The sequence below is a fragment of the Yarrowia lipolytica genome, chromosome 1F, assembly GCF_001761485.1.
Source record: "Yarrowia lipolytica chromosome 1F, complete sequence".
In the NCBI taxonomy this organism is placed as follows: Eukaryota; Fungi; Ascomycota; class Dipodascomycetes; order Dipodascales; genus Yarrowia; species Yarrowia lipolytica.
The window spans coordinates 2,002,931-2,026,498 of NC_090775.1; the positions used below are offsets into that span (position 1 = coordinate 2,002,931).

The 23,568-nt window shown below is 50.1% G+C and overlaps 10 protein-coding genes across 10 annotated transcripts; 3 read left to right on the forward strand and 7 right to left on the reverse strand.

Moving 5' to 3' along the window:
- Positions 1 to 1,433: 1,433 nt before the first annotated feature.
- YALI1_F20047g (uncharacterized protein) lies at positions 1,434 to 1,811 on the reverse strand (the record flags this gene model as incomplete). Its single annotated transcript, XM_068283400.1, has 1 exon — positions 1,434 to 1,811. One exon carries the CDS (start codon positions 1,809 to 1,811, stop codon positions 1,434 to 1,436), a length of 378 nt encoding a protein of 125 aa, XP_068139501.1.
- Positions 1,812 to 2,997: 1,186 nt separating this feature from the next.
- On the forward strand, positions 2,998 to 3,492 carry YALI1_F20059g (uncharacterized protein; the record flags this gene model as incomplete). The annotated part of the gene is made up of 1 exon (XM_068283401.1): positions 2,998 to 3,492. The coding sequence occupies one exon, from the start codon at positions 2,998 to 3,000 to the stop codon at positions 3,490 to 3,492; it is 495 nt and encodes a 164-aa protein (XP_068139502.1).
- A 2,236-nt stretch (positions 3,493 to 5,728) lies between these two features.
- On the forward strand, positions 5,729 to 6,955 carry YALI1_F20086g (uncharacterized protein; the record flags this gene model as incomplete). The annotated part of the gene is made up of 1 exon (XM_505440.3): positions 5,729 to 6,955. One exon carries the CDS (start codon positions 5,729 to 5,731, stop codon positions 6,953 to 6,955), a length of 1,227 nt encoding a protein of 408 aa, XP_505440.3.
- Positions 6,956 to 8,501: 1,546 nt separating this feature from the next.
- Positions 8,502 to 9,458, reverse strand: YALI1_F20123g (uncharacterized protein; the record flags this gene model as incomplete). The annotated part of the gene is made up of 1 exon (XM_505441.3): positions 8,502 to 9,458. One exon carries the CDS (start codon positions 9,456 to 9,458, stop codon positions 8,502 to 8,504), a length of 957 nt encoding a protein of 318 aa, XP_505441.1.
- Positions 9,459 to 11,409: 1,951 nt separating this feature from the next.
- On the reverse strand, positions 11,410 to 11,679 carry YALI1_F20145g (uncharacterized protein; the record flags this gene model as incomplete). The annotated part of the gene is made up of 2 exons (XM_068283402.1): positions 11,410 to 11,602; positions 11,648 to 11,679. The coding sequence occupies 2 exons, from the start codon at positions 11,677 to 11,679 to the stop codon at positions 11,410 to 11,412; spliced, it is 225 nt and encodes a 74-aa protein (XP_068139503.1).
- A 37-nt stretch (positions 11,680 to 11,716) lies between these two features.
- Positions 11,717 to 13,912, reverse strand: YALI1_F20168g (uncharacterized protein; the record flags this gene model as incomplete). The annotated part of the gene is made up of 1 exon (XM_505442.4): positions 11,717 to 13,912. The coding sequence occupies one exon, from the start codon at positions 13,910 to 13,912 to the stop codon at positions 11,717 to 11,719; it is 2,196 nt and encodes a 731-aa protein (XP_505442.4).
- Positions 13,913 to 14,534: 622 nt separating this feature from the next.
- YALI1_F20177g (uncharacterized protein) lies at positions 14,535 to 14,786 on the reverse strand (the record flags this gene model as incomplete). The annotated part of the gene is made up of 1 exon (XM_068283403.1): positions 14,535 to 14,786. The coding sequence occupies one exon, from the start codon at positions 14,784 to 14,786 to the stop codon at positions 14,535 to 14,537; it is 252 nt and encodes an 83-aa protein (XP_068139504.1).
- A 395-nt stretch (positions 14,787 to 15,181) lies between these two features.
- Positions 15,182 to 15,433, reverse strand: YALI1_F20182g (uncharacterized protein; the record flags this gene model as incomplete). Its single annotated transcript, XM_068283404.1, has 2 exons — positions 15,182 to 15,357; positions 15,406 to 15,433. 2 exons carry the CDS (start codon positions 15,431 to 15,433, stop codon positions 15,182 to 15,184), a joined length of 204 nt encoding a protein of 67 aa, XP_068139505.1.
- Positions 15,434 to 17,517: 2,084 nt separating this feature from the next.
- YALI1_F20233g (uncharacterized protein) lies at positions 17,518 to 20,382 on the reverse strand (the record flags this gene model as incomplete). The annotated part of the gene is made up of 1 exon (XM_505444.3): positions 17,518 to 20,382. The coding sequence occupies one exon, from the start codon at positions 20,380 to 20,382 to the stop codon at positions 17,518 to 17,520; it is 2,865 nt and encodes a 954-aa protein (XP_505444.3).
- Positions 20,383 to 20,417: 35 nt separating this feature from the next.
- YALI1_F20234g (uncharacterized protein) lies at positions 20,418 to 21,026 on the forward strand (the record flags this gene model as incomplete). The annotated part of the gene is made up of 1 exon (XM_068283405.1): positions 20,418 to 21,026. The coding sequence occupies one exon, from the start codon at positions 20,418 to 20,420 to the stop codon at positions 21,024 to 21,026; it is 609 nt and encodes a 202-aa protein (XP_068139506.1).
- Between the last annotated feature and the right edge of the window lie 2,542 nt (positions 21,027 to 23,568).

A 23,568-nucleotide genomic window follows, 5' to 3' on the forward strand; every position in this document is an offset into this window, starting at 1 on the left:
GCATTACCCTCCGATCCTCTCCGATCTGTACGACCGAATAGTGTGTGGCCCCAAGTGCGTGTGGAGGAGACGCTACACAGGCATGATGACTTTGACAAGTTACCTCGTCGTGACCGTGTATTGTCGACAACCGTGTGTTGATTACAACCCGGGGATTGTCAAGTGGCTGTCTGTGCACATTCCCCACCCAGTCGCCAAGTCAATGGAGATAAAGGGGTCATCACCAGAGACAGCTGTGAGTATGAGAGTGAGCAATTTGATCGGTGGACAGTTGATGGCTGGGTAGTTGATAGACGGGCCGTCCAGGGACAGATGATCGGAAGGACTTCTCACGGATGATTGACTGGTTAACGGCTGAAAAGTCGTTGGGCTAGTTGATGTGTCCCAGAAAAAATCTGTACTTCACAGATGATGATATTCCGAGTCTGCCTGGCGACTACTTTCACGAGTGTTCGTGATGATATTGTCTGTCAGATGAAGTACATGAAAAGATGAAGCCCTAGTCTACTTGTACAAGTACTTGTACAATATAAATGCTCCTCTCGGAGCCACACACCCCAGACAGTCCACCATCACCAGCTATTTAGACGTTGTATACACCAGACTAAACGAAAGCACTTGTCCAATCACAGAAGACACCACTAACTATCGATAGATACAATACTTGTAAATGCAAGTGTGTATACAAGTTTGTTACTGACTGTGATATTAGCATGGACTCGATTAATTGAACTCTTGGATCTCTCCAATGTCTACTGTATCAGGGAAGCCGAAAAAAGCCTGGAGGACCCCAGAGACACTCCACCATTGCAATTACTGACCAATGTAGTTGCTGTACAGACACTGCTTCTTCAAGCACTAGACTGGTGAAGCACCAATCGGACCACTGTTACTTCACTACCGCTCTTGTGCTTCTCAACTTCTTGAGTCTCTCGGGTATTATCACCAATCGGACATTGACAAACGACACATCATCACACTAAACGAGCACTTGTTCAACGACCAAGTCCACCAAGTCCCATATGACATCTACAAGAAAAATTCTCGTTGTTCACGCAGCCACTTGTCGTGCATCTACACATATGGAGAGTGGCTCTCGGGCTGTTTCATAAAGTGCTGTACTACAAGTACATGCGGTCACGGACGTCGATATGGTCTGATACGAGGCATGGTGTCGAAGGCTGGACCGAATGACACCGCGCCCACACCATTTTAGTGTGAGCAGCAGTCTCAGACCCTCCTAACGCGATTCTATGATCAGCACAAGGTCAAGCAGGCGTCTTGTGTAAAAAAATTTACAGCCCGTTACACTTGAGTTAGTCGTCCGGGGAGGATTGTGTAGTAGGGCACAATCCAAGTACAGTCCAAGTACCATTACGTGTAGAAGTTGAGTGTGGATTTCTATTTTTCAGTTTCTGCCCACCTCCCCTTTTTCACTCTTTTTCGGTTTTTCCTCTGTCACATTGTCCCGGGAACCAAGCCGTAGTTGGCACAGGAAATGTGACGACCCGTCCGGCGGCATATCTCATGGATCTTGGTTGCCTGCGTAGATCTGCGTTTGTGTTTTTTTGCAGACCCAGTATTTTTTGCGATTCCTGTCGATTTTGCGCTTTTCCCAAGCACCTCTGTTTGCCTCCCTTTGTGCCGCCCCTTAGACATGACACACAAAAGCAAATAGTGGTTCGAACAAGTCGGCAAAAAACCAGAATGACTCCGATCCCCCAATCATTACCGCGTCGAGAGCTGTCACACCACAGATACATCCTCTTCCCAACCATCTCTGCTGCCCTGGAGTTTCGGCCCCTCCCCATTTGCTCCAACCTTGCATTTTTGAATGTACCTGTGTAGATCAGTTTGAGAGGGGTTTGAGGCGCAGCGACAACGGTACAGTACAGTAGAGTGCAGCAGCAGTTTCTGTACCGAAGAGTGCAGGGAGTGCATATTGGCAAGAGAGGCCTGCTGGGGGGGTCTGAGTCTGGATTGTGGGAGTGTCTGTTATGCTCCACTCCATAGTTTTGCTCAGTCCACGGCGCGTTTCCCGAAAATCCGTGGAATTATTATCATCACACTATAGATGAACGGTTGTGTTGGGGGTGTTTTACGACGGCACTCCACCACCACCACCGCGTAGTTCTTTTTTTTTCTTTCTTTTTTTTTGGAGCAGTCCTCCGCCGACTATTACGATACTAGTTGCGCTCTCCGTCAGTAAACCCTGACCCCACCTGGCACCTTATTTGCCCGAAGGGAAAAAGTGCCAGTTTCATATATCACTTTGCTTTTTCTTGTCATACTACATTACAATAGGGATTGTTCATCGCTATACGTGTGTAGCCATCGAAGTACAAGTAGTCTTCGGAACAGGTCTTGTGCATAGAAGGCTGACAGAAGAGTTGAACTGGAGGGCCAAAAACGTAAAACATCATTGGTTGGGCAAGAAGATAAAACAAATGCAGACTAGTGGTCCAACAACACGTCTAAGTCGCTAGACCAGTGGACATTTATGGGCCAGTGCGGTTTACTTACAAACCAGATTGAGTTGTGCCCACAAAAATGCGGTTAAGGGCGTTTTTGCTACTGGACTTCGCGCTTGAGAGGCACAAAAAGTGACTAAAACATAAAAAAGGGTCCTAACTACTGTACTGTGTTAATGGTATATACAAGGATGTATTGTACAGGCATGCGAGTGGCATTTCCTCTCTGCATTCAAGTCGGCCTGCTGGAGCATGTCCAAGGTTTCTAACGAGAGAGAGAGAGAGAGAGAGAGACGCGAACTGAGAGTCTGAGTATTAAGTATGTGAGAAGAGGTGGAGGATGAGACATTGATTGTCAGTTGCGAGTTTTTATTGCGAAAATCGCCAAAATTCTGGGGAAATCAGCTAAACTCGAAACAATGCAAATAATGGCTCTTCTTTTCTCAAACTATTCCGAAATTCCATCCAACTCCATCTACAAGAACTTGTCGCTTGTAACCATTCGCCATCCGTCGTGGCTTCGCTTATGATGGACTGCATCGTCTACATGTGGATGGATGCACAACTTAATGTGAGTTTTTTTTACCTCCAGCTGGCGACAAAAGCGAAAAAGAGCCGACTCCCAAGCAATGGAGATGCAAGAGCACTCGCGAGAAAGAGGGGACACCTATACGGCTTGGTGGAGATGATGAGTAGATGCTTGCAAAGATGCGCCTCTCATGTGCCACCGGAAACAGTGCAAGGTGGGAAACGGCGACCCACGGGGGGGTGGAGGAGATGTCACGTGAGCGGAGCTTGTCGGGAGGTATCGGCAGTTAGAATGAGAGGGGTACTTCTACCGAGAGTTGTTCTTCGTTGTTGTTTTACGGTTTTTTTTTTTTTTTTTTTTTTTTTCCCTGTGCTGGTCGCGAAATTTATTCTTATGCGAAAACAAACAAAAACGAAAAAGGAGGAGGACCCAGGGGGACACCACGAACAGGCCCTGGCTCTACTCTTAGTAAGCGTTATGGCTAAAAGCTAGTGCTCCAACCTTATGTGGGGTTTCCGTTTCTAGCTTTTCACATTTGAAACGTTAAACAAGATTTCTGGCTCCGTCCGTATGACTTTGTGTTTTTGAAAGTAGCCGGCAACTTTGTGTTTTTGCACCTCATCACGAGAAACAAAGAGGGTGGAAAAACGCAAAGTGGTGCTTATAGAGAGCCTAAAATGACACACCAAGACACTCGACCACCTTTTGGATATAAAGAGGCTTAGAGACCCAAATTACAAGGGCTGAGTGGCACTTTTGCGTCACTATTACTTGACGACTTCTTCCCCGACACACTCTCAGATTCCAACAAGGGCTCCTACGAAACGACCTCTGCCACAGGTGGCCTCCTTTTCAAGATACTCTCGATAATTATCCCAAAGGGCCATTGCCCACCAGGTGAGTACGGTGACAAAGTGATGATGATATGAGGGATAGGACTTTGGCGGACCCGACCAGCCCTGAAAACGTGATACTGGATACAGATAGGCCGACAGAACGACAGACAGCGGACAGACAAACAGATCGGCAGGCAGTCAGACAGACAGACAGAGATACAGACAGAGATACAGAGCGGGAAACAGATAGGGAGACAGACAGGCTGACAGACGGATAGATGGACAGACAGGCAGTCATTCCATCCTCTACACAAGCCCCCACCAGACAGCTATGATCTGACACCGCGTACAGCACCCCCTTGCTCATCGGCACAGCAGATCGCAAGGTAGATCCATATCCAGGGTCGTGGTTCTCAAAGCAATTGAGCGGTTAGGACCACTTTCGATACTTTTGTGTGTGGAGAGGCCATCAGTTAGACGTTTCTTTTTCGCCTACATCTTGCCTCCGTGTACTTCACAATAGTGACTGTTTATGCAACTTCCGCACATTTCTGCACCGCTCCCTCTACATTTGGTACTGTCACCCAACACCCACCCACCAGAGAGCAGAGTTTGATGTTCACCGCACAGATGCGCAACGGGAGGGCAGAGTGATCAGCGGATTGTATCTGCAGGAAATACCTCTCAGGGTGAAAAGACTATGTTTGCGAATGCAGGGTAAGAGTTGGGTGAGGGCAACTAAGGTGAGGAAACAGGACAGGAGCATATGTCTTAGTCAGCTGCAGCATCCAGGTCCCAAGAGTGCAAAATAAGGTTGCATGTTTCCTTGGCGTCTGCTCAGCACATGCGTACCGCCGAAACTATGCACCTACGCGCGCGAGGCAGTCGGGACGAAAGACCGGAACAGGCAACTTAGTCGGAGGAAGGAATCGGTGCGGCAGCAAGTGCGGTTATGCGATCCCTCCGCCTCCTCCACCCCTTGGCTGTCATGATCTGGTGGGGTCGCCTGCGTCTACTGTTTGTTTGTTTGTTCATTATTTGTTCTCTAGCAATATGTGCCAGGCTCTGATATTATCGTGTCAGGGTCCGAGTTCCATCTTGCTACTGTCTGTGGTTGTTGTGGTTGGTTACGAAATGGATCCACTTTTCAGGGGCGTGTCTACCTCTATTTTTGTTCAACGTCTTGTCTTGTTCATGTGGTTTTTTTTTCGCCTGTGCATTTTTCCCAAATCTTTGTCAGTCCTGAGCCGGCCATTTTACTGTTTTCGATTTTTTTCCGCTTGCGGCTAGCTCGATACTTCTCCGTTGCACCGTTTCTGCAAGCCCTGTCGCTACATACAGATATTCATAGCGGGGAAAAAGCCGAAGAGACAACAAGTGGGCCCTATTGTACTCTGTGTGTACCCTAACCCCGACCCGTACCGCCATTTACCAGAAATCAAGTTTACGCATGCGGCCCGGATACGTCTTGCTCGGCAACAACTTGTCACTTGAAGTTGGCCCTCTAGGTTTGGCACTAGGACCTCCAGTGGCACCTTCAGGTCGGCAGTGAATTGTGGGCTCTCCCCCCCTCCCGAGAAGCTGCCGGGGGTTCTGCGAGCGTGATATACCTGGGTGATGTACCGGGTGGGACTCGGCTGAGTTCTAGGCATACATTTAAAAGTGCAAGAAGCTTCGCGGACATCCGGCTATGCAGTGGATACGGTAAGGGTGCATGCATCTGGATTTGGCAAGTCCAGATCAGGGAGGGGTGGAAGGAAAAACAACAAGCGTACCAACACAGACACAGATGGAGGCAAGCAAAAATACCCGTGACGCACAGACACGATGTTATCTGCTTTTTTGTCACATTCACACAAAAGTCCCCGACAACAAACTAACCATTAGTACCCATGACGCCCCGGCTACCTCTGCCAATCCAACCACAGAGTATCAACCCGCCGCCACCGCAGTCGCCCCAAGCTAAAAGAGAAGACCTCATTGATGCTGCTGACCATCACGGTCGAGATGACCTGACGTCACTCAAACGGCGCCGTCTCGAAACGGTGGGGTCACATTCACCCGTCCCCCGACCCTCCTCGGCACATACACATACCCAGTTGTCGCCCAACGGCCAGCAGCAGCCACCGTCGCCTTACCACTACCCTTACTCGCATACAACAAACTCCACTCATCATCTTCAGCATCAGTCAGCCCAATTGCATCAGCCCCCGCCGCCGCAACTGCAACAGCAGCATCCACCGCCACCACCGCCACCTTCCCTCCACGACTATCATTACACACATGGCCCTCCAATCTCGCCAAACATGACGCAGGCACCTCCTGCTGTCCAGACGCCAACACAGACACCCCTGGGCTTGCATCAACCCCATGGCGGCATTCATGGGCCTCCCCCTCCCCCTCCCCCACCACAAACCCTGATCTACCCTCACCAGCAGTACTTTTCGCCGTATGGTGTTGGTGATATGCGGTACCCCACGCCGCCGCAGCCCATGGCTCATGCCCATGGTCCCTCTGGCCCCATGCCTCCCATGGGCCCACCACACTCGCATCTGCAGCACCACCACATTCCTCCACCCCCGCCACATCTGATGGGCCACCAAATGCAGCTTGGAGTGGCTGTGCCTGGCCCGTCGTTTGCTCTGCGACGTCCCATTCCGGCACGCCAGCGGACCTCTATTGCATGCCGGTACTGTCGGCGGCGTAAGATCCGGTGCTCGGGCTTCGACCCCGAGAATCCAGACTCACGTTGCTCCAACTGCATTCGCTTCAACCAGGAGTGTGTGTTTATCCCCGTGAGCTCCATGGCTTCCACGGACAAAAAGAGCGGTAGCGCCGATGGGGCTAGTGCCGATGGAGTGGGCGCTGGGGGATACGACCGGCTGTCACCAACGCTGTCAGACTCTGACAAGCGAGAGTGGAAGCCTCAGCCGCACCCCACGTCGCCGACCGAGATTCGCAACGCTATTTCGCCTGCCATATCTCCGTCTCCGCCTACTGCAGCAGCAGCATCTTCGGCTGCGGCAGCAGCATCTTCTGCGTCAACGTCGCCAACGTCGGCTACAAGCTCCACGGCACCCACCCGTAGCAAGTTAAGCATCCAAAACTTGCTAGGCTGATTACTAACCTGTACCATTATTTAATGTAAACTATGTATCATATTGCGACTTGTGTAGCTGGTATCATGGAAACTGATGTTGATGTTGAGTGAACATGAAATATTATTTACATTTAGCAGAGCGCCAGGAGTTCCGTAGTGCGTTGGCAACCATGGCTGCTTCGGCCCTGCAACCTGCTAGCATTGATGGCCGCCCCGGTTCCAGATGCAACGAGAGCGCGACCTCAGACACCCGCCAATGTTTGACCTATTTTTGTTGCCTTTCTTTGTCGTATTTTCGCTTGTCGGCGCAACCCTACGTTGTATGATAATATAGGATAAGTGTTTCTATTGTGAAGTGTTCGAGGAGTTAGAATTTGTGGACACAATTAATAATACGAGTGGTCTAGACAAATACGAGCCCAGGGTGCTCTTGTTTCCCCCTTGTCATGTGAAGGTGTCGTATTAAACCGTCAGGTGAAAGGGTGGAGGAGCTGTCTTTCGTTAGCCTGAGGGTGGTTTGGAGCTAGCTCTTGGTGCGGCACGTTTGGAAAGCGTCTTGTAGTTTCGAGTTTCGACCACAGGCATCTCCGTGGTCCAGTGAGCACCGGACCCACCCGATATTGGCGGGTTTTAGCACAGCAATAACCTACAGGGGTGTTTTGCTTTTCCGGCTTCTTTTGTCACTAGTAGCGCGCCCGGAGGTGTTAAACTAGTGCAGCGACCATCATCCCTAATTAACCAACATTGTGCCAAGGTATAGGGGCTAAAAGGTGCAATTGAAGAGCCATAGGTGAGTGATAGCTCGATACTACCGTGGTTGGTAGCTGCCACGACGATATGGCTGCTTTTCCACTAGTGGCCGACAAGCTCCTCACGGTGGTGTCACTGTCACCACACATGCAGCTATTTCTCTAGCCAGATCTACTCCATCTGCCCCTTGGCCCAAATATGCTTAGTGTCGCTGCCCCCTTGTTGTCCCTTAGGCAACTCTAGCCTCAGCACATTAGCACATGCCCGTGCTACTTGTACGTCTAGGGGCGACAGCTAGATTAGCTAGACAAAAGGCCGCTTTTAGCAGAGCCACCTGTATCACAAAGGGTCTTGGAGGTTGTGCAGAGCCTTATCTGGTAGGTTCTTGGCTACGGACCGAGAGCGATTCTGGACACACTTGCGATGATAATCGAAAGTTGGGGTGTTGTGCAGTCCGTGCACTTGTGACGCACACAACTGTGAGAGCAGACAACACGCACTGCTGCTGTATTATTACTGTACTTACATTAGTGTGCAGCAGCATCATCTTTGACATTGGTCGAGGCATTAATAGCCGATGCGACACCCTCCTGTCAGCTGTCAAGTGGGAGATCCACACGTCAGGCTAGTCAGTAGCGTGTGGCGGCCAGATGGCTGCATCCCAGCCGTTTCAGAAGCCCGGTCCGCGGGGATGATGGAACAGGGTCTACGCGGAAGAGCCGGGAAAAGAGACGGTACTGTACACGGCACATCGGAAGCACTAAGCCGCTTCGAAATGGCAGAAAACGACACGGCTACTTAGTGTAGTTTGAGATTCACCTCGTGCTGTGCTGTTCCCCGCGATATGCTTTCCATTCCTCCATTGTTTTGACTGCCTTGTGCCAATTTTCGTTGGACTCGTGCAGCTGTCGTTTTAGCACGGCAACCTCACTATCGTGATCGACTTCAGGTAGCGTGAACCGTTGCGACAGGGCATCTCGGAGTGAAGACAGGTTATCAGCCATAGTGGCTGCTAGTTCATTAAGGTCATCGGTCCGGTTGAGTGAAAATGTGCCTCCATGCTGTAATTCGGACACGGACAATTGGACGATGGAGTTGAGATCGTCTTCCGTCGGGGCCTTGTATTCTCCTGGTTGGGTCTCAAGTGCATTCCGTTTCAGCATGTCAATGTCGTCGATAGTTTTGTAGATGAGCGACAGCAGCATTTTGTTGTCTCTGATGAGCTCATTATCAAGCTGTCTGACGTCTGGTGATGGTGGTGTAAATGTCACCAGCGAATCAGAAGAGATTGCTGTCCCTTTTCGGGCCAGTTCTCGCATTCGCTCCAGTCGAACGTCCCGTTTGCGCATTTCAACCATACTCTGCTGCTTGAATCTGTCGACGGCCATTTTTGCACGCGTAAGACTGCCTCTCTCGTTCTTAGCTGCGGCTTCCAGCCTCGCAATTTCTCTTTTGGCGTTCTGTAACGCGTTCTCCTCGTGAGCTAGACGCGTGTGAAGATCGTGATTTTTGCGATGCAGGGCCCTTATTTCGTTGCGTAGACGGTCATTGTCGTGCTCCAGATCCGCCACTCGCCTCAGCCGGTTCTCTTCGGCCTTGGAGTCCTTTTCCAGAGACTGTAGCAGCGAGTAAATGGTGTTGATCACCAGCATGTCGTTCTCCTCCACATTTTCGAGCGGCGTTTTGGAAACGGTTGCAAACTTGAGTCGGTCACTGAGAAGGTAGCCCTTGGATACCAGCGTATGATTGATGAATTCCGCGGCCGCTTCCATCGTCTTGGTGTAGTGCGATGTGCTGATTTTTCAGAGTCGCGTTTCCCTCGCGTTTTACATGCACCAGGCTAGATAGATAAGGGAGGAGCTACAGTAGGGTCCATTGTACAAAGCGAAGCACTGAATGGGAGATATAGAAGAGAGAATAGATGATTGCAAATATATCCAACAGTTAGTGCGGAATGGCTTACCTTCTTTAGAAATAATATCGCATAAAAACTCTTGGTTGGGATTGCTCTGAAGACCAGTTTAAGACATTTTTTTTTTTAAACTGCAGTGTCTAACCAATATAACTAATTAGTTGGAATATGCAGACCAATTATTGCAGGAAAAAATTCAGAAAAAACCTAACCAATTGAGCCGATATATAACCAATTGAGCCGATATATAGCCCATGAGCCGATATGAGCCGATATATAACCAATGAGCCGAAATATAACCAATGAAGACACCCAGCACTTGTTTTCTCAGACCACGGCGTTTCTTGACATCAAACCCCAATGCGACGATGTTCCTAAGCAACCACAATGATGATCTTTCCTCTAAGAACAGGGGACAAACCAATGTGGTTGGTTCAAATGTACGAATAGCCAGATCGATGCATTGACTAATATTTCTTTTAACGGCAGTCGTCTACGTCCGTTACATTCTCTCTACATGTAGCATTAATACAGTACAAGTAAGATGGGTGTAGAGCTGCAATACCATACGAGAAATACTCTACTTGGGTCTCCGGGATCCGACGGCACTCAATCTGTGTCTGACATTTTTAATTGTTCGTCACACCTTGTAAAACGCAGTGCGCATCAACGCCTCCTCTCCCCCTTCCATGCAGGTTTGTGCACCTTGCTTTGACAACACCCACTCCCCCCCATCCAACATTGCATCGTCTTCAAGAGGAAAAATCCCAGGACAAGTGACACTCGAGACCCTGGTTCAAAACACTCATGTCATACTACAGAACCACACGGTGATGTGCATGTACAAGGTCCTCCCACTCCACCATTGCTGGGGTGAGACAGTGGCTGTAACCTCGCGTCTGGGCTTGTGGTGGCCCCAGTGACTCCGTGTGAGACACCCTACCGGGACGGATAACGCTCACTTTTGCACGACGCTCTTTAACTACGCCTACTCTACATGGCCCGGCTAATGTTGCACTTCAGAGTTCGCGCATCGCCTACGGTACGGTACAGTACGAGCACTTCTAGGGTGCATTGCAGAGCCTGAACTTGCGGACCCACGGAATGGTGTCCGTCGATCCCGTCTATCGCAGCTTCCCCGCCGTTAACTCTCGCTGATTTGCCCCCTTGCTACTGTAAATCGCAAACTGTGGGGTCAAGAACGAGACAGAGCGGGGTGGTGATACATGTACCTGTATTTGCACTGGTATTGGCACTCACGCTTGCACTTGCACTTGTAGCATAATACAACGGCCAGTTGCAACTATCACATGCGAGACACTACGGCCAAGAGCTCTCCCTCCACCTGAAACCCCCAGCAGATGCTTCCCACATGTCACATGCGGGGAACCGCAAGGAACACGGGCTCAACAAAACCACCGGGCCTGTACAAGAGGGCCGACACCGACACACACAAGCAGAAAACAGCCCTGTTGCGTCCCACACAAAAGCACAAGCTCTTCCCACACAGAGACAATGTTTCAGTTTTGCAACCTTGGCAAAAAAGGTTGCAGATTGCCAAAAAAAAACCAAACTAAGTGCCTATTGACCGCCCCCTCGTAAATCATAAATGCCATCTTACAAGCAGCCAGCAGAAAGGAGAAGGCTGAACGCGAACAGGTGATGGCAGCAGACGACGGGGGGAAAAACACAAAGCGAGACGAAAAACCTACGAACAAGCGAAGCGCATGGAGGCATTACAACTTATGAGAGACATGCTCCCACCGGCAGCATCAACCTGCATGGGCACAAAGACCGTTATAATAAGTTATTTATGGTGATGATAAAATGATCGGATGGTGGATGGCGCTGGATATACGAGCGTGAGCACGTCTACTCGTACAGGGGCAGGTGTGTATAATTGCTGGTCCGTCACATGCGCACTCTGTCAAGCGAAGAAATGTGACCCAAATTGCTTGATCCATGGACACATGGAAAAATAACGCCCGCTGCAGCACATAGTCTCTAGAACACAGTCTCTCCTTCCTCCTCGTCCCCACAAAACATTACCCCACCCAAGCTCTCCGCCCCATAATGTACATCCCCGCGTTTTTCTCGTTTTCTTCTCCGTCTCTCTGTCTATTCAACCTGGTGATGATCGAAAAAGCCCTCAACAACACTGGCTGCAGGACCCAAGGCAGCCACTAGCGGAGTGGTTTGCCCGCTCGCCGCAGGTGAGAACTGAGGAATCACAGCAGGCATTGTTGGGGGCGCAAATGTAGACCCTGTAGCAGTAGGAAGACCTCCAATGCCACCCATTCCCATTCCAGCACCTCCGCCGTTATCCTTGGGCTTGTATTCCAGCGAAATGGCAATCTCCTTAGTCAACTTGGTCAGGGTTCCCAGAGCTGCAGACGCATTGCCCAGAATCGGTAGATCGTCCATGGCCTGTCTTGTAGCGGCCAACATGGCAATCACCACCTTGAGGAAGTACGATGTCGTGTCCAGGAACTGCTGTCGCGGCGGGAAATCGCCTCTGGCCACTCGGTCAAGCCGCTGACGTACTTGGCGAGTCGCGTCTGCTCCTGCCACACACGTGGACGTGAGCTCCTTCACCAGGATGGTCACGTGAGGCGAAATGGTGCCTCCAGCGTGTGCAGACGCAGCTGCGCTCTTGGAGATGAACTCCGTCAGCTGTCCCAGCACGTTTTGAGCGCAGTTGGTCGCACTGATGAGCTTCTCGTACAGCGCTCGGTCTGCGGGAGACACGGTGCTGAACTTGTCGGGCTCATTAGGCGGAAACAGGGTATGCCACGCGTTATGGACTTCGGATAAGGATCCAAATGTCGACAGAAGCATCAGGCGCGTGTACCGAATGTCTGCCGATGCAAACAAGGCAATGTTGGAATGCAACAGCGCCAGAATGCGCCGCAGAGAGCCCACGCAGAGCCCCGCCCTTTCCACGACGGCAGATTCCACTGTAGCGTCCTGTACCGTCTCTTCATATCTCTCCAGTGCCGCCAGTAGTGCCTCCTGTTGTTGCTGGCACGTGCCATGTAGATTGGCCGCTTTCGCCACCAGTTTTCTATCTTTGCAAAAGCCGCTGTATGTTTTGATGGCTGGCAGGATCTCAGAAAAGGCAAAGAGGATTTTTCGACACGCCTCGATCGTGTTGTTTTTGCGTTCCTCGGGAAGCGTGGACAGCCGCTTGAAGTAGGCTCCCGTGGACGAGCCTTGACCTTGGACGGGATCTCCAATGGCTGAGTCATGTGACGCCCCACGAGCATGTGACGTGGTGGATCGGTATTTTTTGACAATGACGCCCATTCGTTTGGCCTGTCGGGACGAAATGGGGTCATCTTCGAGGGGTGTCACTGGAGGCGTGGTGTGCACTGACGGAGCTTGTGCTTGTGTTGGTGTTGGTGTTGGTGGCACTTGTTGTGGTGTCTGTGTCTGTATCTGTGGCAACTGCTGCTGTGGCAACTGCTGCTGTGGAGGTGGTTGTATTCGTTTACTCCTCAGCCACTCCTTGACTTCTTCAACCCAATCTAGCACTCCCTCGGCTTGTGGGTCGACACATGGAGGAGGGGGGTCCACGAACGGGTTGCCATCAATCTCCATGAGCCGCAGTTCTGCCATGTCCGCGATGAACGATGGCACATGGCGCAGCTTGTTGTGTGAAAACGACAAGACCATGAGATTGGTGAGCCGCAGCATGCCCTCCGGGAAAGCCTCCACCTGGTTGTAGGAGACATCGAGGATTTCGAGCGTCGTCAGCCGAGTCACAACCGCAGGGACGTTGTGTAGAGCATTGTTACTCAGATCCAAGTACCGCAATTGCGTCATATGGCCCATGAGCGGAGGTAGGTCTGTGAGCATATTGCCCGTGAGAGACAGCTTGCGGACCCGCAACAGCAGCTCTGCCACGCCATCACTCACCTCCGTCAGTCCCATATGATTGAGCTCCACGCCGCGCTCTTCATCTCCTCCAGCCTCCTCCACCTTGCGTTGCACGTCTTGAATCAAGTCCATCGAGGTTGGTGAGAACAGGTAGAACGGTCGTATATTGGCGGACCCGATAGAGTTCTCCTGCAGCTGGGAGAAGAGGGATGATGATGCCATGTGTGGATGTGTGGATGTGGGGGTCTGGTGGACTCCTAGGGCGTACGTGGCACTGGTATTTATGTTTTTCCCTGGCTTATGTGGTTTTGTACCTCTTTGGAATGTGGCCCAATTCGTTTCTACGTGCGGCGGCCCCGAAAATGTGCCGCAAAAGGCCATGAACGGTTGGAGGGGTAGAATATTTGCAGCTGCAACCTTGTAAGGAGCGGTCATATGCAGTGCACGATACAGGATGGAACATGGCAAGAAATAGGAGAGCGAGTACGGATAGACAATGGGAAAAAATCAAATAAAAAATGGAGTAAATTTGGTACCAATGTTAGCTTTTTTCTCTTTTTTTCCCGAATTAATTCGAATTGTTGCAAGTGTTTTTGTGTTGTTGCATTCTTGAAATTACGTCCGTCCTTATTTCCTAATAGTTCAAGGGAATATACAGTAATAACAATAATAATGAAAATGGGGAATCACAACTGAAATTAACACCACCAGTCAAAACGGTGTAGCGGTTGGCGGTTGAGCGGGGACTGTAACATCGTAAGTTGTACGGTACAAGTTATTTATTGGTACTGTAGACATATTTTCGGTACAGTACCGGTGGTTCATGTTGAAATCAGCCACCCGCAGATCTGGTGGTCATGTACATATATATACTTACTGTAGACGAATTCCTGTTGGTATCGTCGACATTTCCTGTCTGCTATACTACGACAAGTTACAATAAACAGACGTGATAGTCACATCAGATGATAACAACGACGTAGGGCGTTGCAGTATCACCGATCGATTTATCCTTCATGTCTACGTTGGAGTGGTCTCTTGCACTCTACAAACTCCATCAGCGATGATGAGTTTTGTACAGTGGTTTTCTCAACCTGGGCTTCTCAATCTCCGAGAGCCTTGTCAAGACGTTTGGTGTACTGCCGTTCGAACGCCCTTTTGGGCTGTCTCGAGTATGCAAATCAATCTCCTCGCGAGTAGCAGACTCTCGGAATGTCTTAAACTCCACCATTCGATCGCTAGACTCGTGCAAGAACCACTCGGGAAGCCACTGAGGAGTCTTCTTGTAAACATTTCTTTTTGTTGACATAGAGACCCCTTTAGAGGTGGATTTATCAAGTGAAAGAGCAACAATAGGGTCCCAAGCGCCAAAATAGGGGAAACAATGCGCGTGTAATCATACGATAACTACTGTACTTGATCCCACAAGCCTGTTTCTATGATTTACAAGTGAGATAGTGGTAGTTGTACGGGAGGGGGGGGGGGGTCAGAAACAGATGGCGTTTGTATGATAGGCGCCGTGGTATAGAGTCAGTGACTGTCTAAATGAGGGTAAAACACCATCAGGATCTTCATTGCGACACACGATCAACCAGAATCCACGTTTCATCGGCACAAACACGGCTGATAGCAGAGGATAGACACAAGCACAAGCGGGCAGGCGATAATCCCACTACCCGGGGCTAGAGACACGCTAAAACCAATTCAACGAGAGTCTATAGACATATTGGTGTAGTCAGTCACAGCGCCTCCGCATGTTTTCTTTTGCAGACCAGGTATCGTTTGTACTAACACCCACCCACTGCTTCCGACCCTAACCCCCTTGTCTGCCGAAATAGCTGCTGAAATAGTGCCCAACGTCAAAATTAACAAATGCAGGGCTTGCGACCGGCATGACGTCCGGGCCGGTGTTAATGCTGTATGTCAACCAGGGGGAGAGCCGGTCCAACTATACATGTCACCAGCACCATCACCTCATTCCGACGGTCTCCTTAGACTTGAAGATCCGATCCGTGAGCAGTCACGAGTGAGGGAGTCCAGCTTGCCTCGACCATGTAGCAAAAAGAAACCGGGAAAAAAGAAACCGGGCAAAAAGAAACAGTGCCACTGGTTTCTCGCTCGCAAAAGAAATCCGGCACTGCACAAAAAGGAAACCGATCTTCTATCTGGTCGGACGAATGCGGAAAAAAAAGCAACTGTTCCCGCAGTCTGGTGAGTATGGGCAGAGTATAAATATCCGAACCGTGTATCTGGAAGCAGCTTAATAAGCTGATAGATAGCAGAGATTGATGCAGAAGGTGTTGGTTCTTTGATTTCATTTTGCTTGTCCCCTCTCAATTGTGATTCTGCTTAACCAATGTTTCCACTGACTGACTTACATTACATAAGCAGTCACCAATTTACATTGTACTTAGCTAACCCAAACGGGCGCCGAGACACCAAAATGGAAGACCCCCCTCCCTCCTCCTCCCGCACTGAGTTTGAATGTCTTGTCTGGTGAGGGAAAAAAAGCAGTTCCGTACAGCACAAGCAGGCAAAAAAAAAGCACTGTGTGTGAGCTTCTTGTGCATAGGGTCTCTTGTTCGGGCTGAATCCAGACTTGTGTTTGGAACCAAGAGCTCCGACTCGCTTGTGAAAGGTCCTGCTGTGAAGCCGTAGCCTGCGGAGTTCTCGGGGAATTGGCACCCACAATGGTCGTCTGGTCGATAGACAGGACTCAACAAGTACAACGAAGATCATTCTGCAACCGCTGCTTGGCGGCGACAGTCTCGAACGTATGTATGTTCAAGTACGATCCCGACTGCACAAGGTATGGCCTGACTTGATTTAGATCGGCCTCACCTTACATGGAGCATGGTCGATCATCGCTTGTCTTGACCCCTCAAAGATCGTCGTCCCTACATTATAGACTTGGAGAGCCTGTGGAACATGGGGAAGCGCTGGGGGGGCACTGACACAGTTTGGAGCTGTACAGTTCCCCGGGTTCTCCGGGGTCAGGTACCAGACGAAGACAAAAGGAACCCCCCCAAATGGAACCTCCCCACCATCATCCTGCCCTTCCCCCTTCCCCCACCATGCCCAGCTTCTTTGTGACGCCTGTCTCACCTCGTGAACCCCTAGATTATCGCTCTCACCCGCCGCCCAGCTGCACCAGAGGGTACCAGTAGGGGAGAGGCAGGTTTCAAATGCATATCCTGTCTCACGTTAGCGGACCAAATGAGCCGTAGATCTGCATCCGCATCAGCATGGATGGTTCCGCGGTTCAGGAGCAACTAGCGTTGGTTGGTGCGCTGGTTGCAAAGTTGCCAGGATGTGCAACACACTGCCGCCAGCTTGCATCTCCGTTTCCCGCAAGCTTAACCCAAACCGAAAAATCCCGAGCCAAGAGAGAGAAGGCCCCCCCCTTCAGTGGTTGCCCAAAGCTGTCTGAACCTATACAAGAAGTACCTTCCCGCTCGTGCACCATTCTACAGTCGCTGAAAAACACTCTGAGACTCGTCTGTTACAAACTCTCGCCACCTTGCTATCTTTAGCACAGGTGAAACTCGAGACATTCATACAAGTCAAATAGTGGCGATACACTGGTGATACGGAACCGATAGCATCGCAACTTCACCGAAAGCTTTACCCTTCGATTGTCTTACCGACGTAACAAGTACATAATACAAGTGCCGGTACAGTCCCTGTATGATAATGCCCTGGCAGAAGTATGACTCCAACATAGTACATCCAGTAGACTATGTTTGCGGTCATTACAGTAGCTTCAATAGATAAGAGACATCGGGATGTATATTAGCTCTTGAACTCGTATCACGGACCATACGGCACTCTCCTACAACTCTTGTACAATTACATTATGTTCATTATCTATCGTCCATTCGAAAACCTGCTGGTTGGATTTCAAATATAACCCCAATGCTGAGCTCCAGAGATTAAATGACTCATGGAAAACAGTCGCCACAGGCATACACGAGTGAGGTGTATCTCTCCGCGCTCTCTCGTTCTCTTGCCGTATGTCGTTTCACCCTCGTCTTAGTGTCTTAACACTCGTTAATCGCCTTCAACCGTGAAATGGCCTTGGGGTGCTTCTGGGCAGCAGCCTTGAAATACCACTTCTTGGCCTCGTTCAGATCCTTATGCACACCAATACCCACCTCACAGAAGTATCCCAAAGCGTACTCGGCCTTGACCAGACCCTTCTCGGCCGCCTTTCGAGCCCAAAGATACGCCTCCGTATCACTCTGCTGTAGAATACCATCGCTGCCGGTCAGGTACCAGCCCGACAGAGCCAGTTCAGACTCGGGCTCGCCCTTCTGAGCTGCATAGGAGTACCAAGCAATGGACTTTTTGGCGTTGACATCACAGCCTAGAGTTCCATACTCGTAGCAGCAGCCCAGACGAAACTGAGAAGGAGGATAACCGAGCTTGCCTGCAGCCATGAAAAGCGATAGTGCTCGAGTCTCGTCCTTACGAACCACAGATCGCCCATCGGCCGAAATCGCACTCATCTCATAAGTGGGACGCTCATATAGAAGAGCCAATTCATGAAGGGCATGTGGGTTCTCTGAATCAGCCTTGGCAGCAGCCTCTTCCAACAACGCAACAGCCTCCTGAATATTCTTCTGCTCCCCTAGAGTGCCGTGAAGGTGAGTCATGCCAAGCTTGTAGAGAGCCTTTGTGTCACCCAGATCAGCAGCCCGTTTGTACCACAGAACAGCCTTTCGAGCATCTCGTCGGGTTCCAATACCCAGCTCGAAACACACTCCGACTCTGTAAGAGGCCTCAGGATGACTCAGACCGGCTGCCTTGTTATACAGATCGAACGCTCGCTCTTTGTCTGAGCTCTGGACTCCATACTCAAACAGAGCAGGCGCATAGTTGACGGCAGCCAGCTTCTTGACAATCTTCAGACCCTGCGTTGTCCAGTAGTCTCTATTTTTCTTGGCTGTTTTCGAGTCGATGGGGTTTCCGTTCTGGGCCTTGTCTGCCAGTTGAGCTGCAGCCTTGAACATTGCCTGTGCGTACTCAAGCTGGGCATGATTGTCGTCTGGGTTCGCCATAGCACGCTGTTTTTTGGCCTCCAAAGACGCATGCGTGAATGTGAGACTACTGGGGCTCGGGAATTCACTAGTCTTTGCTTCTGAGCCTCGTCGGTCGTCACCACCACCTCCACGAGGATCTTGTCGTCGGTCATCTGAACCTCTTCTGTCATCACCTCTTCGTCCGTCATGGTTGCCTGTCTTGATGGGATAGGGCGCGTTGGGATGTGAAAAAGACGCCTTTGTGGGCGAGGGGTGCGATAACTGCGCTGCCGCTTGTGCTGGTGATGATGTGTTGATATGCATCGGGGGCTTCACAGGCACTGCTGCAGGAACGTCCAGTGCGTACTTGCTGTTCTGAGGCTGAGGAACCGGAGGAGGAGCATGTGTAGGCAGCTGAGTACGCTCTTCGTCGTAGGGATTCTCTTCCTTGTAGCTGTCAACGTACTGGTGAGGAATGGGGTTGACGGGGTTCTCGGGTTGAGGATAATGCGACATTCGCACGTAGATTTTGCGCTCGATTTCCGCCCCTCGGTTGTCGCTGTGGTTTGTGTTTGTGTTGTACGAGTTTGACGCTGCTGCCGACGTGAACTGAAAGCCAGGGTTCGAGTCATGGGAATCACGCGACTCGGTGTTTGTAGGCGAAAACGTGTTGTTGCTGCCTCTGTCGTTGCTGCCTCTGTCGTTGCTGCCTCTGTCGCTGCCACGGTTGTAGTCGTTGCTGCTGTGGTTGTAGTCGTTGCTGCCGCGGTTGTAGTCGTGCAGATCGGGCGTGCTACGAGACGCCTGCTGCGGGATGGACGGTTTTACCACGGAGCTCTGCCCAGACGCAGGCGCAGGAACCTTGGCCTTGGGGAGAGGGTAGGGCAGATGCTGGGCCTGGGGCGAGTTCCGTTTGGCCACTGTGGCTGCATACGACTGCACGGGAGGCCCCGGGTTCTGCAATGGGCTCTTGGATCGCACACTAAGATTGTTGATGCCTGCAGTGAGGTCCGGCTCCGACTGCGAAAACGCATTTTGTTGCGGCTGCTGGTAACTGTTGTTGGGATGATGCTGATACTCGTCCTGTCGAGGAGGATACGACTGTGGCTGGCCTCCGTTGTTAGCCGGCTGATCGTACTGGTGATCGCTGTAACCGTGGTTGTCGTATCCTTCGTCGTTGTAACCTCCGTGGTTGTTATAACCCTGGTCGTATCCTTGGTTATCGTATCCCTGGTCGTAGCCCTGATCGTAGTTCTGGTTATCGTAGCCCTGGTCGTAGTGCTTCTGGGCGGGAGGTGGGGCGTGAGCTTGCTTGTGATGCTGCTGGGGAGGAGGAGCATGCTGAGGAGGCGCTCTGTAACCCTGGGGGCCGCGTTGGGGAGGTGGTGGTTGCTGGTAGTGTCCATGTCCGTGATTCTGAGGTGGTGGGGGAGCATTCTGGTAGCCTTGGTTGTAGTTCTGGTCATACCCCTGAGCCCCTCCGTACTGGTCGTAGCCCTGGTCATAGCCCTGGTTGTATCCTCCTCCGTATTGATCGTAGCCCTGATCGTACCCTTGATCATAGCCCTGATCGTAGTATTGCTGCTGTGGAGGCGGCTGCACGGGCTTGGGGGGCGGTTGGAACTGCTTGGCCGGTTTGTATCGTTGACGAGGCCCCGGGCCTCCGTGGGATTGCGCTCCGGGAAGTCCGCCAGGTCCCGGAGGTCCAGGAGGAGCAAACCGCTGGGGAGGCCCCGGTCTACCGCGTCGCGGCACGCCATACGACCGGCCGTAGTTCATGCCGGGCTGGTTGTACTGCTGAACAGAGGCCATGGGGGCGTCTCCAGGCCCATCGCGACGTTTCAGCCGGTCTTTGGCAGGTAGGGCTCGTGAGATGCCGTCCATGGTGTGGTGGATGAGAGGTGGTGGTATAGAGTTGGATGGGAGTATGTGGAATGTGGGTTAGGAAAGAGCACGCTACAAGTGCCAAGAGATTGTACCCGTGTACAAGTACGTGGAGTCTACTGAATGGTGATGCAAAGAAAGAGGTGTGTTTGTACGGTAGATCTGACTGGTCAGACATTTTTTCTTTTCAGCACTCCGATTGGCCAACCAATGTACCTACTCGTGATCGGTGCTTCTTTTTTTTTTTTTTACCGCCGTCGCTCGGATATGAAATGAAATTGTTGCTGATTTGGGACAAGTCACGTGGCAAACGCGTCAAGCCCATACAGCAGGTGGGGGACTTGTACTTGTACTTCATCGAAGGAGTCAAAGAGACTGGAAACCGATCCCTTACGAGCTGGAAATTGGCTGCTTCATCCACTCACAAAACCCTCGTATCGACCTCATCGACGATCCATCGGAAACCAGACACAAAGGTGCAACAAGTACCACCCCCCTGTCTCGCTCAGAGGTTATATGCTGGAGATCTGTGGAGACGAGGAGAATGGGCCACAGGCGGGGGAAACGGTTCTGCTCTCAAGACTCCGACTAGACGCGTTGGTCCGTTGTTTTTGCACCGTCCAGAATGTTTTTTTCTGTGCTAAGCAGCACTAATAGACCAACTTGTTAGCGGGGCATGTTTTTTTTTTTTTTTTTTTTTTTTTTCTGCATGTTAACCAACTGTTACTGTAGCGGGGTCAATTAACTGCCCAACTACAAGCATTGGTTTTTTTTGAGTTCCTACTAACACACCAGGTTCCCGAAAATATCCATCATCTAGCCACCTATTGGCTTATGGATACCGTTGGTCAAAACACCATCCTTCGTTTGATACAAACGGTGTTGTGTCTGGCTCCAAATAATACTCTGAATTTGCTCTACAGTACACATGAAAACATCGCCAGTGGTCGGAAATAGAACTCTATGCTTCGTAGAGTTCTCGGTAACCCACATTTCGGACCAGTCCTCACATCGTTCTCAACTAACGCTTTTTTTTCTGGACGCATTTCGGTCCCATTATAGCGGCTACTTGGCTGCTAAACAGGTGGGGGTCTGCCAATGTCCACGGACTTTTTCACCTTGGAATTGCTTCTTTTAGCGCTAACATTCGTACCACTGCCTTTCATGCTCATGCAATATCAGTGCAAGTACAGTACCATACACGGATGGTGAGACAAATGGGTCCAGAGACCCGAAAAATAAGAAGCAGAGAGCAAAGGACCTCCTACTTGTGTACACTTGTTGTTTTTTCATCGAGATATCATCAGCGATTGGTGCCCACATTTTTGTTCATGATATATCCATGGAATGTTGAACAAACTTCAACGACACTCCATGGCACATTGCAAAAAGCACCTCTTACGACACACGGACTCCTGGTGAAAATAAAATAAAAAATGACATCCAAAATGCAGAGTGAAAATGGTGCATGCAATTGTGTTGTCTGACGTCTGGCGATTTTTGCAAGACGCCAGACAGAATTAATTTTTGTTGTGAGGGTCACGTGCTACATGGAAATTAAGCTTCCGCTTACCGCGTTTTCACCCCGCTCCTATATACATGAATGAGTTATAAGACTCATCGGAGATCCATATAACGATGAATACGGCAGTGAAGCAAGTCATGGGACAAATTTACGTCTAGTAGAGGCGGAAACGGCATTTAAATGCTTCTTTATGGGTCACCACCATGCGTCTGTGGCATTTAGCAATCTTGGGGATCTACACCTTGGTATTTTTTTTTGTCTTGAGCTGAAACACGAGGAAGTCTCGTACATACAGCACTGTACCTGAAGTACTTGTTGCGATCGACAATCGAGCCGACACCCCTTCACCCGTGCATTTTTTTTATCATAAAATCATTTTTATCTCTTTTTATCTCTTTTTATCTCTTTTTATCTCCTGGGATCCCACCTCCATCCCATCCATAATCGATACAAACCCCGACCACGAACCTAAGTAAACCCACCACTGCTGTACAGTATGGAATGTCTCAGTGGTGTGTCATTAGTACCGAATGCACGTAGGTTTGTGTACAGTCAATGTCTCTACACACTCATTATCTCTGTCTCTCTTCCCATGTACCATGTCTACCCCACAGATGCAGAAGGTGTCTTTGTATAAGCGAGACAGGGCGAGTGAAAGAAGCAGAAGCATTTGGACCTATGGTATGGGGGGGACTATTTTTAGAACTCGGCGGGAACGGCTGATATAGGCGTCCGGTGAGTTTGCGCTCGCGTTTGCGCAAGGTCTAAAGTGGTCTCTATTATTCCCTTTCACGGGCCTATTCGGGCTCATTTTTCAACGCTACTCGTACTGTACAATGTACTCGTACTCGTACTCGTGCAGCACGCAAGACTTCTTTTTTTAATGTTTGAAGAGGAGCTACCCGCCACATTACACAAACCCAACCCTTCTTCCCATTGTGCGCTCTGTCACTCCCACCAAAAAGGGTCGTCAAAACTTTGGTGCAGAATGTCTGAATATTACGTCTGAGACAAGAGCTTGGTACATGTAGTGTATGTACTGTACTGGGTTAAGATTACGGTTTTGATTTATGAAGCTGGGACAAGATCGTCGCGATGACAAGTTTGCATGAGGCAGGGATTCAGAATTTGTAAGCTTTCGTAAGCAACGGTGCGGCTGCCCGTCGCTGGCCCCGATTGCGAGTTTCGATGAGGCGAAAAACACGCTTAATTTCGGGCGCTTGTGGCGCGTTCCAGCGCTCTTTTCTGTTCCAAGATGTCAACTTATTGGATTTCTTTTGAATTTCCTCATGATTAACATTATTTATCAATTGTCCCACCTCCGATCCTCTCCGACGCAATACTCGATGATGTGAAAAAGATGAAAATAAAATAAAATAAATATAAGAGAGAGAGAGCGAGACAATCGGAGGCAAAGGCGGGTGTCTGATCGATTCCCACCGACCCACGTACTTGAAATTCTATCGGTTGCAGGGTTTGGCGCGATTGACAAGCATTCTATGGAATAACTAAATTAATAAAACTACGGTATAGTATGTACGTACATGTAGATTTGAAATATTTAAACAAAATATATATATATATATATATATATATATTTTAATTTTATTCATTTGATCTGCGTAAGTAATAATCACAGTAAATTTTATTTAATTAAAAAG